Here is a 16,806-nt window from a genome sequence, read left to right as displayed (position 1 = left end):
TGGAGCTGTGTGCTTCCTGAAGTCCACAATAATCTCCACTGGTGTGTGATTGAGCAACGTCCCTTTAGTGTGTTTCAGCTGAGTGGCTGTGCTGCCCTTCCATCGAAGCACTTGTTTGTTGTTTTAGTTTGTGTTTGGTGGTTATCCTGGGTGGGGGTACGCTTCAGGGTTTGGTGGGAAACTGTACCCCGCTCTGCTGCCTACCCTTGAGTTTGCGTTTAAAGTTGCCTCGAGCCCGGTACACCACTGAAGACCAGACAGGTAAAGTTTTGTTGTTTTTTTTTTTGTTTTTTTTTTTAGTATTTTAGGCTGGGAGTTGCACATAGTAAACCAGTGGCACCAAACTTCCCATATGGAGAGAAGAAAAAAAAAATAAATATGGATGGATGGATGGATGGATGGATATAGAAAAAAACACCCAGCACGCCCCTGCGGGCGGTTTATCCTTCAAGCTCGGTCCTCTACCAGAGGCCTGGGAGCTTGAGGGTCCTGCGCAGTATCTTAGCTGTTCCCAGGACTGCGCTCTTCTGGACAGAGATCTCCGATGTTGTTCCCGGGATCTGCTGGAGCCACTCGCCTAGCTTGGGAGTCACCGCACCTAGTGCTCCGATTACCACGGGGACCACCGTTACCTTCACCCTCCACATCCTCTCGAGCTCTTCTCTGAGCCCTTGGTATTTCTCCAGCTTCTCGTGTTCCTTCTTCCTGATATTGCTGTCATTCGGAACCGCTACATCGATCACTACGGCCGTCTTCTTCTGTTTGTCTACCACCACTATGTCCGGTTGGTTAGCCACCACCATTTTGTCCGTCTGTATCTGGAAGTCCCACAGGATCTTAGCTCGGTCATTCTCCACCACCCTTGGGGGCATCTCCCATTTTGACCTCGGGACTTCCAGGTTATACTCGGCACAGATGTTCCTGTACACTATGCCGGCCACTTGGTTATGGCGTTCCATGTATGCCTTGCCTGCTAGCATCTTGCACCCTGCTGTTATGTGCTGGATTGTCTCTGGGGCATCTTTACACAGCCTGCACCTGGGGTCTTGCCTGGTGTGATAGGGGCAAGGGGGCCTGTCCTTCCATGATGGTTCCTCGTCTCCCTCCTCTTTCTTCGGTTTCTGCTGCCTGAGGTATTCACTGAGCACTCGGTCAGTTGGGGCCATCGAGAGAGAGAGAGAGAGAGAGAGAGAGAGAGAGAGAGAGACACACACAGAGACACACAGAGACACATATACAATTTTATATCTGTCTTGTGTGAAACTTGTATGAAAAGCATACAAGGGTGAAAACAGATATAAGATCCCTTGAAAAATTATATAATGAAACTTGTATGTTTTGGATACTTACTAAAAAAAAATATATGAAAGTGGCCACTTTCATGAGTAAATCATGTATGTTTTTACTATTTCTTTTCCATATGGGTTGGCAAGAGGTTTGAGACCATTCATTAATTATGGTCTGTAGCTGAGGCAGGTAGGTCGTTTTTAAGTTGGCATAGTGTGTACACTGTGTGCGCATCTAATGTCAGTGTTGATGGATGCTAATGACATCCTCATGAGGTGAGTGTTTTATGCTGTGACCTTTAGTGTTGTGGGGAATATGGCTACTTTTGTTGGATCACTTGTGAGTGTTGTTGGCCAGGTGATGGCAATAACACTGAGGGGTGCTGAGCCACCCTTGACGTGGTCGTCGTGTGGCCATAGCTCTCCATTTGTGGGTGGTCACTAGTATGTTTTCTTTACTGAACCTTGTGGATTAAAGTAAGTTGTTGTGGTATAGGGCCACTCGTATGTGACCATTTGTGTGGTGGAGAGAACAGATCACTTGGTTGTGATTATTTGTTGCTACTTTTGGTTTTGTGTTGTAGCAGGTCAGGGGCCTGTTCTTCGTACGTCGCTTACTACATCCAAGATCAAATGACACATCCAAGACCAAACCATCGCGCTAACTCTGAGCTCGCTATTCCGGTTCCCCGAACACACCTGTTGTTGATGATTAGTATAGCTGGATGAAGTAATGTGAGATCACTGGGTGGCCCAACAGGGGCTACGCATCGATAGTAGAAACATTGATCGGCAACCCTTTGATTGGTCGGCGAAAATGTCGAAGGAGCGCGCTCGGTATTCTTCGGCAGCAGAGCAAGAACTCTTGAGTGAGGGATTTTAGGAGTTTCAGAGTCTAATTAAAACGCAAGGGAACACTGCAAAGGCTGCAAAAGCAAGGAGAGAGGGCTGGCAGAAAGTTGCTGACAAATTAAACTCGTAAGTAATTTAATAATAACAATAATAATGGAGTGGATCTATATAGCGCTCTTCAAGGCACCCAAAGCGTTTTACAATGCCACTATTCAGTCACTCTCACATTCACACACTGGTAGCTGTCACAGCTGCCCTGGGACAGAAGCCAGGCTGCCATATCGCGCCATCGGCCCCTCTGGCCAACACCAGTAGGTGGTAGGGTAGATTTATCATATCACACTATATTATCCAATATTATATTACATTATATTATATTACATTATGTTATATTATATCCCCTTTCACATTAGAGCCACAACAGGACCCACTAGAACATGGGAACAAGTAAAAGGGAAATATAAGAATATTCTACAGAATGGTAATATTTATCACTTATATTGCTTTTAGTCTCTTGGAAAGAGACCCTGAAATAATCTGTTTGTTTGTTCATAACAGCAACCAAGAAAAGGGCAGCGCAAAAAAAGACAGGTGGTGGTCCTGCACCCCCTCGTCAACAAGTTGGTTAAGTGAATAATACCCTCACGGGAATATCGATATCTCTCAATGAGCACACTGTCGCGCTGAGCTAAAGGATCCTGTCTATCCCGCAATATACGCTGGATTCTGAGGACTCTCCTTATCAATCTTGCACCTTCCGCAATGGGTGGCTCGCGTATACGGACAGGACATGGCTGCGACAGGCTTCCCAAATCCACCTTCGCTTTTATAGCCGTGGTCTCCCATCTTGATTACACGAAGTAAATTGCAATTACTACTCTGAAATATGAATTACATCTGTAATAATCACATACATGTAATAGAATGTTAATAGTACATTTCCCTTTTTTAGGAAATGACCTGTATGTATCTGTATGACATCAATAAAAGGATCAAGTGCTGCATTATCTTTAGTTACATTGATGTTATTTATTTATGGTACAACAGTGGTAAAATATCGCTGTTGCTTTCGTATACATGAAGCGGAAATACCTGAGTGGCCGCGATCTAATCCTGTTTACATAAAGTAAACCTGCTCCCGAGCAGGTTTACGCTTACGGCTCTGTTGCTATGACAGCAAGTCCCGGATGGGCTTCGAAGAACCGAACGATCCAGGATCACGCGAAATCGTCAACAGTCAAATCCGGCTAACTTACTTAGCGAGGTACGAAGAACGGGCCCCAGGTCATCATTTTGGGTTTGACTGTTGTGTGGCAACTTCAAATCCTCATGCAGGGGCATCCATGCTTAAAGATGCCAACTATAATGTGAACACTGTGCTTCTGTTAGCTTTTACTTTTATTTCAGGTTTGTGGGTCAAGGACCTGAAGGCTTCAGAGGGGCTTGTAATAAATTTAGGGGTCCTAGAGGAACCCTTTTGAGGGAGGAGGTGTTACGTCTCTGCAGCCCCTAATCTCCTCAATGTTTTCAGCTGGTGCTAATTGGCCACACCTAGTCAGGTGTGGATAAAAGCATACCTGATGCAAGCTCCCAGGGAGCTCACTTGTCTTTGCCTTGGTGACAGCAGCCATTTTAGCCAACCTGGTTTTCCATTCTAAGATAAAACCCATACTCTGATATTCGTCTCATTTTTTTATGTTGCGGCTTTGAGCCGCGTCGTAACAGTGTGTTTGTGAGACCTCACTCTAGCTGTGTGAATCATCTTTGGCCTCGGTGTGGTGAGCACTGGTGCTCTCCTCCACTCTTTCCATGGTTGGATCTTACTGGTGTGAAGATGCGTTCCTGTGCTGGGAGGGAACGAATCCTAAAAAGAATTCATAGTGACGACATATTTTGTTCCTAGCAGAAGAAATTAGTCTCTTATTAAAATAAGTCTTGAAGGAAAACCTACAGCGTCGTTCTCTCACGAGCTATGAACCGTCTGCTTGTCATCCTTTCAGTCTAGACTCTTCTGAGTCATTGTCCTAATTATGTGGAGATTTGAACGGAAAGAATTTTATTTTTACCCTCTAGAAATGAGACTCGGTTGGCTTTCCAGCTGAAATATAAGATGCATGTCCCGTACTCACATTTTCTCACCAAACCAGCATTTTAAAATAACGGTGATTGACTGTAATTTTTACTCAGGCTGCACAAAACTGGGGGGGTTATTTGCACCAAAGCTTTGCACTTGTTCCTTTTTTAAAATTTTAAAATTGCATAAAAAGAAGAGGTTGGTCACAGGATTTGCAGTGAAATGAGGGTCAGAGTTGGGAACAGGCTGAAAATCCAAATCAAACGCAAAGAAGTTGGAGAATGATGCCGGTGGATTAGCATAGCTAATCTGGATGACAACACCCGGTAATGCTCGTTGAAGAAGGGATGAAAGGAGGTTGTTGTAATCGCATAGAGTATCTAATATCTCTGATGTCTTGGAATAATTGTTTACACGAGATATGAGCTGGGCGATGTGGACTAACAAATCATATTTTGGCATTTTAAGGCTCGACGATTCATTTCAGCCGGTTACGTAAAGTGGTCTCAAACTTCAGTTCTAAGACTTTTAGGCCTCTTTGGTGAATTCAGACGTTTTCCCTGGTTTATAAATACAGTGAGTTGTACTGTGTGCTGTAAATTGTACATTTTGAAAGCGTTTGCACAGCTGTGCTGTAGCTTCACGTCCGACCTGATCGGGTATAGCTGCTGATGTTGTGGTTGTATGTGCAATATTTGTTAGGTCATACATATTAAAATATGACATGCTTTTTTTTTTTTTTTTTTTACTTAGACCTAGCTAATACTGGGTTGGCCCTCCTTTGCCTCTTAATTCTTCACAGTACAGAAGAGTATCCTGTTGTTCACAGCTGGACTGTCGTTTAACAAATGCAGCTGCGTGGCATCACTAAATTTGCAGCCAGCTAAGAATAAACTTGCTTGAGAATAAACTTGATTCCACTGCTGTCGAGTTCTTATTTTCTGAGGTGCGACTGCAGGAGGAAGACTGGGCTGAATGGAAAATGTCACTGACGCATCTGTTGCTACACAGCAAACGGCTCACAGACTGCACATAGTCTGGAGCAAGTGCCGAGTGTGGGCTCGCTGTCAAACTGTTGGATTGCAGCTTAAAATTCGAATGAACTGACTGTGGTATGTTCATTAATTTATAGGTTTACAATATCATTTACTGCAGATGCTTGAGCCTGAGGTGGTACGGACATGTGATTCGAAGCGATGAGAACTCTGTAGCAAAAACGGCTATGAGGATCGACCCAGAAGGACGCCGGCCTCGAGGCAGACTGAAGAAACGGTGGATGGACAAAATCAAGGAAGACATTAAGACCGTCAACGCATCGCCTGAGGACGCCTCGGACAGAACCAAATGTAGAACCAAACCTTTGCCGAAGAGCAGACCCTGCACCAGCGGGAACAACGCCAGGATGAAGAAGAGTCTCATTTACCCCCTGGAGACAAATTAATAATGTATGCTTATGCACATGCTGAGGGAAGATGCAGACGTGGACGGTTGGAGAGGACTGAATGAGCGGTCGCTCCCTCGTACTCACCTGTGACGCATGTGCAGCTGGTTCGTAGTAACATAAAGCTCATACATGCACGTCACCAAATCCATAAATGGCACGCAGATGTCCGCACGACCCTTGCACTCACTGTGTGGCCACGAACTTTACGTGTCTCTGACCCTAGCGGACCTGTGAAAGGCTTTGGTTTCGCGTGCTGAGTGTTGAAGTCACGCAAATCAGGAAGCCAAAGCAGCTCAAATGCCAGTTAATGTGCAAAGCAGCAAAACCATCTGAACTGACGTGTAAAGAAGAGATTGAAGCATTTGTTTAGTAAAAGTATGTTGGTTTTTTTACTTGATCTCATCTTGGTGCACGTTTTGAATTCCTAAACGGGGATGGTAATCCAATAATTTGGGTCTAATTTGGCCTCTTGATACTTGTTTCTGTAGAGATCCCATGTCTGATGGGAGCCCACCTCGAGGACCTTCCAGGTGTAACCTGTTTGTTTCCTTTTCACCTGCTACTTTTCTACAGTGCTCCTCTCTAAGCAGCTTCCAGGACCAAGTAAAGGTCCAGCTTAACTTTGTCTTGTTTTACAGAGAGAGCCATAGAAAAAGGTTTGCTGGCCAAACAAGCGGTCTGCATAAAGACTGGTCTTGCTTGTCTCTCAGTGCGGACGATTGGGTCCATTAATGTCCAGGAACCGGAGAGGCAGAGCGGCTATAGTGCTGCAGCCATTCAGCGTGAGCCAAGCAGCCAACCAGAGCCTCCTGCTGTTTCTGCAGCCACGGCCTCCGCTGTGTTTTTGGCTGTGATGTCATCTCAAAACAATTCCTTCCGCTCTTCTCTTACAAACCTTGATATCTGCTGCGAGACCCTCCGCTCGTACCCAAACATGCTTCCTGTATCTTACCGTCTATAAGAATCCTGCATCAAAACATTTAGTCTGGAGTTAATACCTCCCTCTATTAAATTACTCTCCCTGGCACAATGTATACAAAGGCTGTTTTGTATTCTAAGAATACCACTCGGAGTCATTAGGGCTGATTTTTGTGAGTTGGGAGGGGGCGAGGCTGAATAGGAATTGGTAATGGAGCAAAAGGAGAGCTGACAACAGTAAACCAGCCTCCATCTCCTCGCCGTCACCTGTCTGGCTCCGGTTGTGTTATTTGTCAGGTGAGCAGCAGGAAAGTCATTTGTCTAACAGCCTAAGCGTGCCTTTGTGTCTCCGAGGCTACGTGAAGATGAAGGTCATGACTGCAATGCATTGTAGAGTCAGGTGTCATTAAGTAAGCAGTGGAGAGTGTGTGTGTGTGTGTGTGTGTGTGTGTGTGTCCTTTGTCCCCTCTCCCTAACATGCAGACTTGAGAGCTTGAAAGCTCCGTTCTGCTTTAAAACGGCACCACAAACGCTTTGTTAGCTGTAGAGCTACAATTTACAATAAACTGACCCTATTTTTTATATTTGACTTTAACCTCCTAAGACCTGAACTCTTCCACAGCAGCATTTTTAATTTCTCTTTGATATTTGGGCAGATTGGGACCTAACGAATGTAAAAAAGAATTACCATATATATATATATATATATATATATATATATATATATATATATATATATATATATATATATATATATATATATATATATATATATATATATATATATATTTTTTTTTTTTTACCTTATTTTTGTTTCTAAGAAAAATGAGAGCCACATATGAGGATATTCGTTTAAAATTTCGATAGAACAGTAGCAGCATAATGTCCTCGTAAGTGGATATCAGGCCCTTATAGAGCAAAATTAAGTATTTTGGTCTAAATAACACAAAATGGGATGTCCACATAGGTGGACGCAGGTCCTAGGAGGTTAAGGAGCATGAATGAATGTCACTCTGCACTGCTGTCTTGCAGTCCTTCTTTAGTTCGACACAGTTTCATTTCCAAAACACTGTAATCTGACGCGCATTTGGGAAAATCAGATTTCTGTACTCTTGCCACTTTTTCAGTCTAACAGAGTCAGATGGGGCTGCGGTGGAAGGCGTTCACACAGAGAACCATAAAGATGTCAGAAGGTTCCTCTTAGAATGCAGGTCAAAGATAAAGCTGACCTCAGAGGAAGGATGAGGAAGAAATCCTCACACACACACACACACACACACACACACACACACACACACACACACACACACACACACAGAGAATGTTGGTAGGGGGTTGTAGTGGCCAGACAGGCCCAGGGGCAAAGGCTGATCCCCTGATGAGTGTCTTTCAGTGCGTCCAGGCTGGGTGGGAATAAGATCTGACGGGTGTGAAATGGACCTCTCTCTCCCTGTGACCCGGGCGCCTGATCGGCCCGGCCTGCTAACACTGTTGCATTGTCCTTCAGATTCTCAGAGAGCCTCTATATCAAAAGTGTCATAATGACAAAGATGGGAATGTATGAATGCCTGAGGAAGTCTTGCAGTGGTGTTGATAGCATTCAGTTAATGTCCCTGATTTGTAATGATGTGAAAGGCATCAGAGATTTTAAATGGACCTCTTAGCTAACACCTTATACTATTCAAAAGCCACTGGTGGGGAAAATGGCTTGGCCACTATTTTATGTCTTTATCAGCTGTTTCAAATCAAAATCAAATCACTTTTATTGTCACATCACATGTGCAGGCACACTGGCACAGCACATGCGAGTGAAATTCTTGTGTGCGAGCCCCACAAGCAACAGAGATGTGCAAACACAACAACACAAACGAGCAAAATACAAGAATGGCCAACCTGAAACTAATAAATATATGTACGATATATAATAGTGTATGCTGTATGTTTTGTTGTTTGTTTGTTTTTTAAAGAGGTTTTTTGGGTTTTTTTCCCACCCAGCAAAGTGGAAAGTCCTTGAAATACCGACTGAACCCATCTGTGCTTAACAGAGTCTCGTCTGAGATGATCACATCCATTTTGTTTGCTGGGAGTGAACAGATGGGCAGCATTGGCAGATAAATGTCACACTAAATGCAAATATAGCGCCTTGTTTTTGTGGTTGTGGCTGTTCTGACCATTCGTGCTCTGCCCCTCTGCTTTAACAGAACACACCGTCTCATTGGTGGATGATGACGACAGTGTTTCTCTTGGTTGTGTTTTTGTTTATTTTCTGCTCCAGGAAGCAGTGCGATCTGCACATGGATGTTCATGGATGGCAGTTTTCTATTTAGAGGACTTTCATCAATCTGCCTCTTCTGCTGTTTCCAGATATTTCAGTTTATGTAAGATTCTGCTTTTGGTTTTCAGACTCAGTTCAAAACACTGAGAGACTGGTCGCCTTATCGGCATGTTCGGGTGAATGATTGGAGCACTTTCAGGTATATGGAGTGAATACATGCTGTTTGATTGGGAAAGTGAGAGTTTCACGAGGCTGTTATGATTTGACTAGAATTAAACAACTTTTAAAAACATGTTGGAGAATGTATGCTTCAATGTGTGTTTGGGTCGTCTGTCAACGTGATCAATAAGGATACAGTTGTTGTTCTTTTGAACCTAAAAGCACCAACTTGACCAAACTGTCGATGACGGTGTTGTCAGTCTGCCTCTATCTGGCATCACATTGGATCCTGTAGTAGTGTCTGGCATGCTGAGCCCATATACCGGGGTTGGGGAACTCCAGGCCTCGATGGCCAGTGTCCTCCAGGTTTTAGACCCGTCCTTGATCCAACACAGCTGATTCAAATGGGTAAATTAGCTCCTTGACATGTCTTCAAGTTCTCCAGAGGCCTGGTAATGAACTAAACATCTGATTCAGGTGTGTTGACCCAGAGTGAGATCTAAAACCTGCAGGACACCGGCCCTCGAGGCCTGGAGTTGGACACCCCTGCCATATACAGTCAGAGCATTATCATTCCCAACGCGTAACATACTGATGATTTGCCCCGCCCCTGGGCGTCACATGCTAATGCGAAAGGTGCTATTCCAAGTCCTTATGAAACGCTCTGGGTTGTCAGTTGAATCCAACAGAAAGCCGCTCGTGGCGCTAAGGCACGCTCAAGCAGAGACTCCAGCTGTCCATTCGCGTAAGCTTAACGCTACTACATCGTGTTTTCCAAAGTGATTCAGGATCAGGACGTGAACAGATTTAACATACATGACGATTTGTTAGGTTGATTTTCATGTCACATGTAAAACACATGTATAGGTTCATTCTGACCCGTCTCACGCCTCAGAACGCGTAACGTGCCGACAATTTGTCTCAGTCGTCGTTATGTTAGGTGATGGGATGACGTGTTGTATACGTTACAGGTGACTCGACTGATCATCTTGCCTGATCCTTTCTGCCCAGCAAAGATCTTTTATTGCTCATTGAGTTCAACAATAATCTGCAGAATATGTGACTAAAGCTCCAATCAGAGCTCAATAATGCAATAATGACAGTGTAGGCTCCGGGAGGTGTGGGTGCTAATACTGGTGCTCCTGTCAAGTGTCGTGGTGAGGGATTGTAAGAAAAGAGAAATTCAACTTTTCCGAAAGCTAATGGTTAATTTTTTTTCTACATCTCTGGCATATTTTAAAACGAGGCGGAAAAAAGTGAGCAAGGAAAACAGCAGAGAGTAATTTGCATAGCAAATGGTTTGCCACGTTGCTCCAGCTGACTCATCTGCTTTCCCTGTTGTTGTTCGTGCTGCCCTGAAGCTGTTGGTGAAGAGCTCAGAGAATCCATCATTGCTTTTTGACTTTTGCTGCCATTTCCGTGTCTTTGGAACATATAATGCAACCTGTTTGAGGTTGTGTTCTGTTACAAGGATGCTGATAATCCCCTGTGTAACCTGAAGCCACTGACATCTGTGGCTTTACAGGTGTCATCCTGTGAATAATCGGTTTTGCTCAGGTTTTATTTCAGCTTTCAAACTGGTAATTTCTGCACGATGGTCATGATGTGACTGTGCACTGAAAGCTTTTCTTTTGCTCTTCAGATCCAGAATGCTGAGAAGAGGATGAATCCTCCAGGTCATCTGAGACATCAAAGTGTCTTTGCTGCTGTCCCTTTGCGACAGTCCTCAGGTCCGACCGGGGCACCATCTGCTTCCCCTCATCCCCCCCTTTGTCCCTATCCAGATCCTTCCCCCCTTCCCTGCCCCCAGTAGTGACCATCCCAGAGGGAAGGAAAGGCGACCCAGCCTCTGTAAATATGCCTGGATGGAGGTCTCATTGGCGTCTTGTTCTCCTGAACTCCCTGACCTGTGGCCTGGAGATCTGTGTGGCAGCTGGGATCACATACGTTCCTCCACTGCTGCTGGAGGCTGGAGTAGAAGAGCGGTACATGACCATGGTGCTAGGTAAGCTAATTACTAGGCCTTTTCGGCACCTCGCGGTGTGGGTGTTTGCATGCACTTAAGCCTCACTCTCGTACACGTATTCATGCTCTCTCGTCGTTTCATCTCTTTCTGTTAAACATGAAAGGCAAAGGTGGGACCGCCCACCCTGCAGGTTTCAGCTGCGTGTCCTGTCTATCTCCTCGATGGCTGGTTCAATGACGATATGTATTTTAAATAATAGTTTCATGGTATAATTGATACGTTAGACACGAGAGCTGGGAACCAGAGTGACTAATAATGAGCATTTCCTGTTTCCGAGTGTCTTTGACAAAAAAACCCAAACAAACACAAAAACCAGACCAGTATAAAACATTGGTTTTTGCCTTGAGCTAGGCCTGGCTGGTTGGCAAGGACCGAATAGGAGACTGTGCTCGAGTCCAGCGGTCCAACCGTTTTAGCGCCATGGACCGGCCTTTAAGGTGCAGCGGAAAAATAATAAAAAATAAAATTATACGACCAAAACAAAAACTGTGGTATTTTGTAAATATAATAATAAAGGCGAATTCACTGTGTAATTGTGTAACTTTATTAGCGGCGATAAAAACCGTGAAAACCATAACTTTCACAGCCCGGTACCAAACGACTCACGAACCTGTACCGGTCCGTGGCCCGGGGGTTGGGGACCGCTGGTCTAGTCCACTAACTCTGAATGACACATTATCTCCAATAATAATATGATATATAGTATATAATTTATATAATAGTACCTGGGTGTTTCGGCCCAGATATACTGTAAGGAAACACTGATCAGCGATTCTGTGACACTTTATACGTTGCAAACTAATAAACATAATTTTTGTGCATCTGCAGGAAGATCAAAAGGACAAAAAGCAGGGTTTCTGTGAATTTCGTAGGTTTTGCTGTAGTGTAAAGCTATCGGCATTAATTTTTGCAGAAGCACTGTATATAAGATCCAGTGGCAGCTAAATTTGTGTGTCACAGTGGGGGGTGTAGCATGGGAGTGCGAGTACGCGTCGGGGCAGCCATCTTCCATTTAGGTCATAAAAACATAATTGAGGTCTTTATGGAGGTAAGTGGTCAACTCACCTGTTTTGTCAGTGTGGCAATCAGGCAGCAGGGAGGAGAACTGTGGGAGGAAGAGCCACGTCCTCCAGACCGTCAGACACACAGAGCTGCTTCATTCAGTGTTTGGAGCCACTGTAATGTGAACATATTAACCCAACTTTGTTGCTTACATGAAAATACAGTAACGAGTTACAAGTAATGCGTTACTGTAATCCAATTACTTTTTTCAAGTAACGAGTAAAGTAAGGGATTACTATTGCAAAAAAGGTAATTAGATTACTGTTACTTTCCCGTAAGCACACTGCGTTACTAAAACCGTGATTTTTTTTTTTTGCGAGAATGTCTCACGACAGTGACGTAAGCGAGTGCGACGTTCGTGACAACAGCTGTGTGCAGATCAACAATGGATCATATATCGAGTGCAGAGAGAGTATGAGCGTGCAGCGTTTAAAGCGTGGAAGTACTGACCTTACTTTGAGTTTGATTCCATAAAAAGTGACAAAAACATTAGTGTCCGCTGTGCGCGGGAAGAAAACAAGCACCGAGTGCGCTACCAGGGGAATGAGAAACTCCCAGATTCTTCCACTGACCGCTGCGGCACACCTGCACCACGGCAAACATCCGCCTGCCCCACTCCTGCTAAACAGGTGAAAATAGAACAACAGGGCTGCTGACTTTATTTATTTTCTGCTGTGTTTCACTTGCATCTATTTGAAAGACTGAGTGTAAACACAAAAACCATTTTATTTTATGTGCTGGAATGTGCAGAAAATAGGTTTAAATGTTAAACTAATTTCTTCCAGTCAGAGAATGGTGCAGATAATTTAATCTTTGCTTGATGCATAAAGTTAAAAGATTACAACTAATAAATCAAGTTTTAAAAAAAGGCTTTTTCCATTTGATTACATTTTGTATGATGGATTATGCAGAAAATAGAATTGGGTTTAAAGATCTATCGCTTTGTTACCTATTCAGGTTGTAAATCGTGTTTTTTTTAAAAAAGTAACTAATTAACTTACTTTTGAAAATAAGTAATCAGTAAAGGAATGGGATTACTTATTTTCAAAAGTAATCAGTAATTAGTTACTGATTACTTTTTTTCAAGTAACTTGACGAACACTGCAATTCACTAAAGCATAATTGGCTTTGCCTCTGGTGCTGTATGTATTTGAGGCTTATTTGCTCACGCCGGTGTGTAAGGACCTTCCCACCACAGGTTTCCAAAATGCCCACTGGACCTGCAAAATGTATAAATGGAGAGCAGGAATTTCCCCACCGGGACTGATTTCATTGAAAGTAATTAATAGGTTGTGTCACGAGCGTAGGGTTCGATGATCTTATTGCCTATAACCGATACCGTTTCTGGTGTGAGGCGTGATGGCGACGGCTCAGTAGTGCAGAGTGGTAGACAAAAGGCCATTTCTCCAAACCCGCAGTTTCTTCAGCTCACACTCATTTCGAAATCAAACTAATAAACAGTGATGACATGCTTGTGTTTCCCCTTTGATGATGATGACGGTAATGGATGTAACCGCTCTTCACACAAACGCGTTCTTTCCAAAAGGGTGCAGAGGTGTTTCAGCTGTGTTGGGTGAATGTCAAGATGCTATTATTAAATTATAATGAGGCAAATTACATTTAATGTGGATCTATTATTAACGATAATTTGATTTGAAGCATTCTCTTATTCTTGGAACACGAGCTAAAAGTTCACCTTGATTGGCAGCCGGTTGGTAATCAGTCCCTGAGATCGTTAGCACTACCCTTTGAGGAGTTCTTCAAATGAATACATTTATTCACAGGTCTGAGGCTGCGTCCACACCAGCACGGATAGATTTGACAACTGTGTTTATGTCTGAAAACGCTCCACACTAGCATTTTCAGTCGTTTTCAGAGTTGTGCGTCCACATTGAAAAGGCCGAAAACGCTGACGTTCCAGTCCTGCGCATGCGTGAAATGCAAGAAGATTCGACCTGCCTCATTTCTGTCTGCTGCTTATTTACTTTCCGGCTCTTTGAAACGTCGCGGCAGAATGTCGAGGAAAAGCACCGAGTTTGTTAAATGGACTCACAATGAGGTGGAGTTGTTGCTGCGAGTAACACAAAAGTACAAAGTTGCAAAAGCGAGTGAGAATTAAAGAATTTGAAGAAAAGCTCTCTGGAGCGCGTGCAGACTGATATTAAACTCAAACAAAACAACTGCTGTATAATGCCCTCCGCTATCTTTGTTTAATTAGTCACATGACTGCATCACATGACTAACATGCGTCATCGTTTTCGATAGTCTCTGTTTTCGCTGTCCACACTGCAACCGTTTTCAAATGTATACGTTTTCAAAATGCTGCGTTTTCCTTGAGCGAAAACGCCGTCTCAGCGTGGACAGGAGGCCAAAACGGAGAGAAAACGATGTGTTTTCAAATGCAAACGCATTAGTGTGGACGTAGCCTGAATCGTTGGAAGCTTCAGCCAAAGGTGGTGAAGCTGAAATGGACCAAATCCCCTGCGTTACTACATCCCAAAGGATACTCTATTGGATTGGCATCTGATGGCTGTGGAGGCCATTGGAGTGCAGTGAACTCGTTGTCGTGTTTAAGAAACCAGTTTGAGATGTCTGAGCTTTGCGGGATGCTGCTTCATCCTGCTGGAAGCCATCAGAGGATGTAGTCGGTGTAGACAGGGTCACCAGCAATACTCAGACCATTACACCAACGGCACTGTTGATACAAGGCTCCATGTATCTGTGCTTTAATGTTGTTGACGCCAAATTCAGGCAGAAGTCAATACAACATTTTCCCAATCTTCTGTTGTCCAGTTTTGGTGATTTGAACTTCAGCGGGTTGCCTGCATACCATGTTGACCATCTGTATATGCCTAAATACTATGAGTTGCTGCCATGGCATTGGCTATTTGGATATTTGCATTAATGAGCCGGTTCGGTGACTGCGCTTACAGGGAAGGCCCACTTTAGTTGAAATTGTTCGACATGTGGACTACGAACTAAAAACGAGTTCATGACCTTTAGTCTGCAACAGCGTTTCGGTGGGTCGTACGTGACAAAGTAACATCCCCACTGAGGAAAAAGAGACGATCACTGTTATTCACTTTACCTGTCTGATTGGACTGTTAGCATTTGTACTGTGTGCTAATATGAATAATTGCTTTATCCTGTAAGTGCAAATGGCATTCCCGTGGTCCTCACTGCAGGCGTCTGTTTGAGACGTTGCCTTGTGACTGTACTGATGATAGATATAATTCCACCGTAACAAAAGGCTCAGAGTGCACAACAGAAATGGCCATTCAGCTGTATAAAACAATATCCCCTCCTACTCTTGCACTTCTCTAACAGCTGCTTGTGATATGAAGAAAAATGATTTCACTGTAGCGTTGCTCTCAAACACGCTGCACTGTAAGCCAATCTGGAAATGGCTTTCAACCTAATTCCTATATGCTTGTATTATAATGGAGTGCTGGGATGTTATTTGAATGAAGATGGATATCGTGTCTTGGGAGGCTTATAGCTAATTTCCCCAAGCAGCAGTGTCAAGTTCTCCGATGGCTGCTGTCTGCTGTATCTAATAGCCATTTGTGGTTGCTTCATCCAACAGTAATTACTTTCTTTCTCTAGTTTCTCTTACTGGGGCAGAGAGCGTTCTGCTTTTTAGCATTTAATCGTAAGTACGTTTAGTTGAGCACATGTGACGCTTTTTTATTCATTGTATTGGCTATTTTTCATAGCACACATGCGTGTTTCTAAACTGGAGTTTGCATTGTGTTTAGGAGAGGTAAGAGTGAGTGGGGAATGTGTGATGCAGTGACACTTCCAGCTGTAGATGATAAGGATTGTTTTGAGGGGCCTCCACAGCTGCAGAGGGAGAAATGTGATCGAGGGTAGACTCGCTGGCAGCAGCGTATTTGTTCTACCTGTCTCCATTTCCCAGTTTAAGTGGCTCCTTTCAGTTCATGCTTTTAAGAATTCTCTTCATGTTTCACTTTCTTGTCAAACTGCAGAAAGAGTGCAAATTGATCTTGCTTGTGTGTCCATGTTGGGTGGCTGTAGCTCAGGTGGCAGAGCAGGTCAGCCACTAATCAGAAGGTCGGTGGTTCGATCCCAGGCTGCATCCTGGCTGCATGCCAAATATCCTTGGGCAAGATACTAACCCCGTGTTTGCCTACTGGTGGTGGTCAGAGGACCCGGTGGCGCCAGTGTCCGGCAGCCTCGCCTCTGTCAGTGCGCCCCAGGGCAGCTGTGGCTACAATGTAGCTGCCATCACCAGTGTGTGTGAATGGGTGAATGTAGTGTAAAGCGCTTTGGGGTCCTATGGACTAGAAAAGCGCTATACAAATGCAGGCCATTTACTACTTTTTGAACGTTAGTCTCTTTGGAGACAAAGGTGCCACCGTTGGTAAGAAACTCACAGGGCGACTTCAGAGCCATTAGAGTCAGGCGAACTTGGGAAAAGTGTTCCCACGTTTGGGGCTCTGTCGTTTAACATCCACTTTTCAAGTCTGAGGCTCCTTTCTGAGAGCCTGTCTGCATTTCTCAGTGGGCGATGGCCTTTACGTTGGGGATGGGCTTAATGGGGACCAAGTCAACACCGATAATCAGACTTGAAACGAGCGTAAACTTAGACGCTATTTGCAACTACCCTCCAGGTGCAGGGCACAGATCCACCAGAGCTCAGACTTTCTGCAGAAACTGGAACTTGCGGTTAAGCTGGATCAGTTTGGA

The 16,806-nt window shown here is 44.1% G+C and overlaps 1 protein-coding gene across 5 annotated transcripts in view; it reads left to right on the top strand.

Moving 5' to 3' along the window:
• LOC308392362 (solute carrier family 45 member 3) overlaps positions 1–16,806 on the top strand; it is a 47,171-nt gene that overhangs the window by 14,083 nt on the left and 16,282 nt on the right. For all 5 annotated transcript variants that reach the window (XM_080875347.1, XM_080875348.1, XM_080875349.1 and 2 more), the window contains one exon: positions 10,651–11,013. In XM_080875347.1, the coding sequence (XP_080731473.1) occupies positions 10,866–11,013 (148 nt within the window). In that variant the 5' untranslated portion in view covers positions 10,651–10,865. The remainder of the gene's footprint in view (positions 1–10,650; positions 11,014–16,806) is intronic.

The sequence above is a fragment of the Rhamphochromis sp. 'chilingali' genome (genome assembly GCF_963969265.1).
Source record: "Rhamphochromis sp. 'chilingali' genome assembly, chromosome: 2".
Classification (NCBI taxonomy): domain Eukaryota; kingdom Metazoa; phylum Chordata; class Actinopteri; order Cichliformes; family Cichlidae; genus Rhamphochromis; species Rhamphochromis sp. 'chilingali'.
This window is presented reverse-complemented; position numbering and strand designations above follow the sequence as displayed.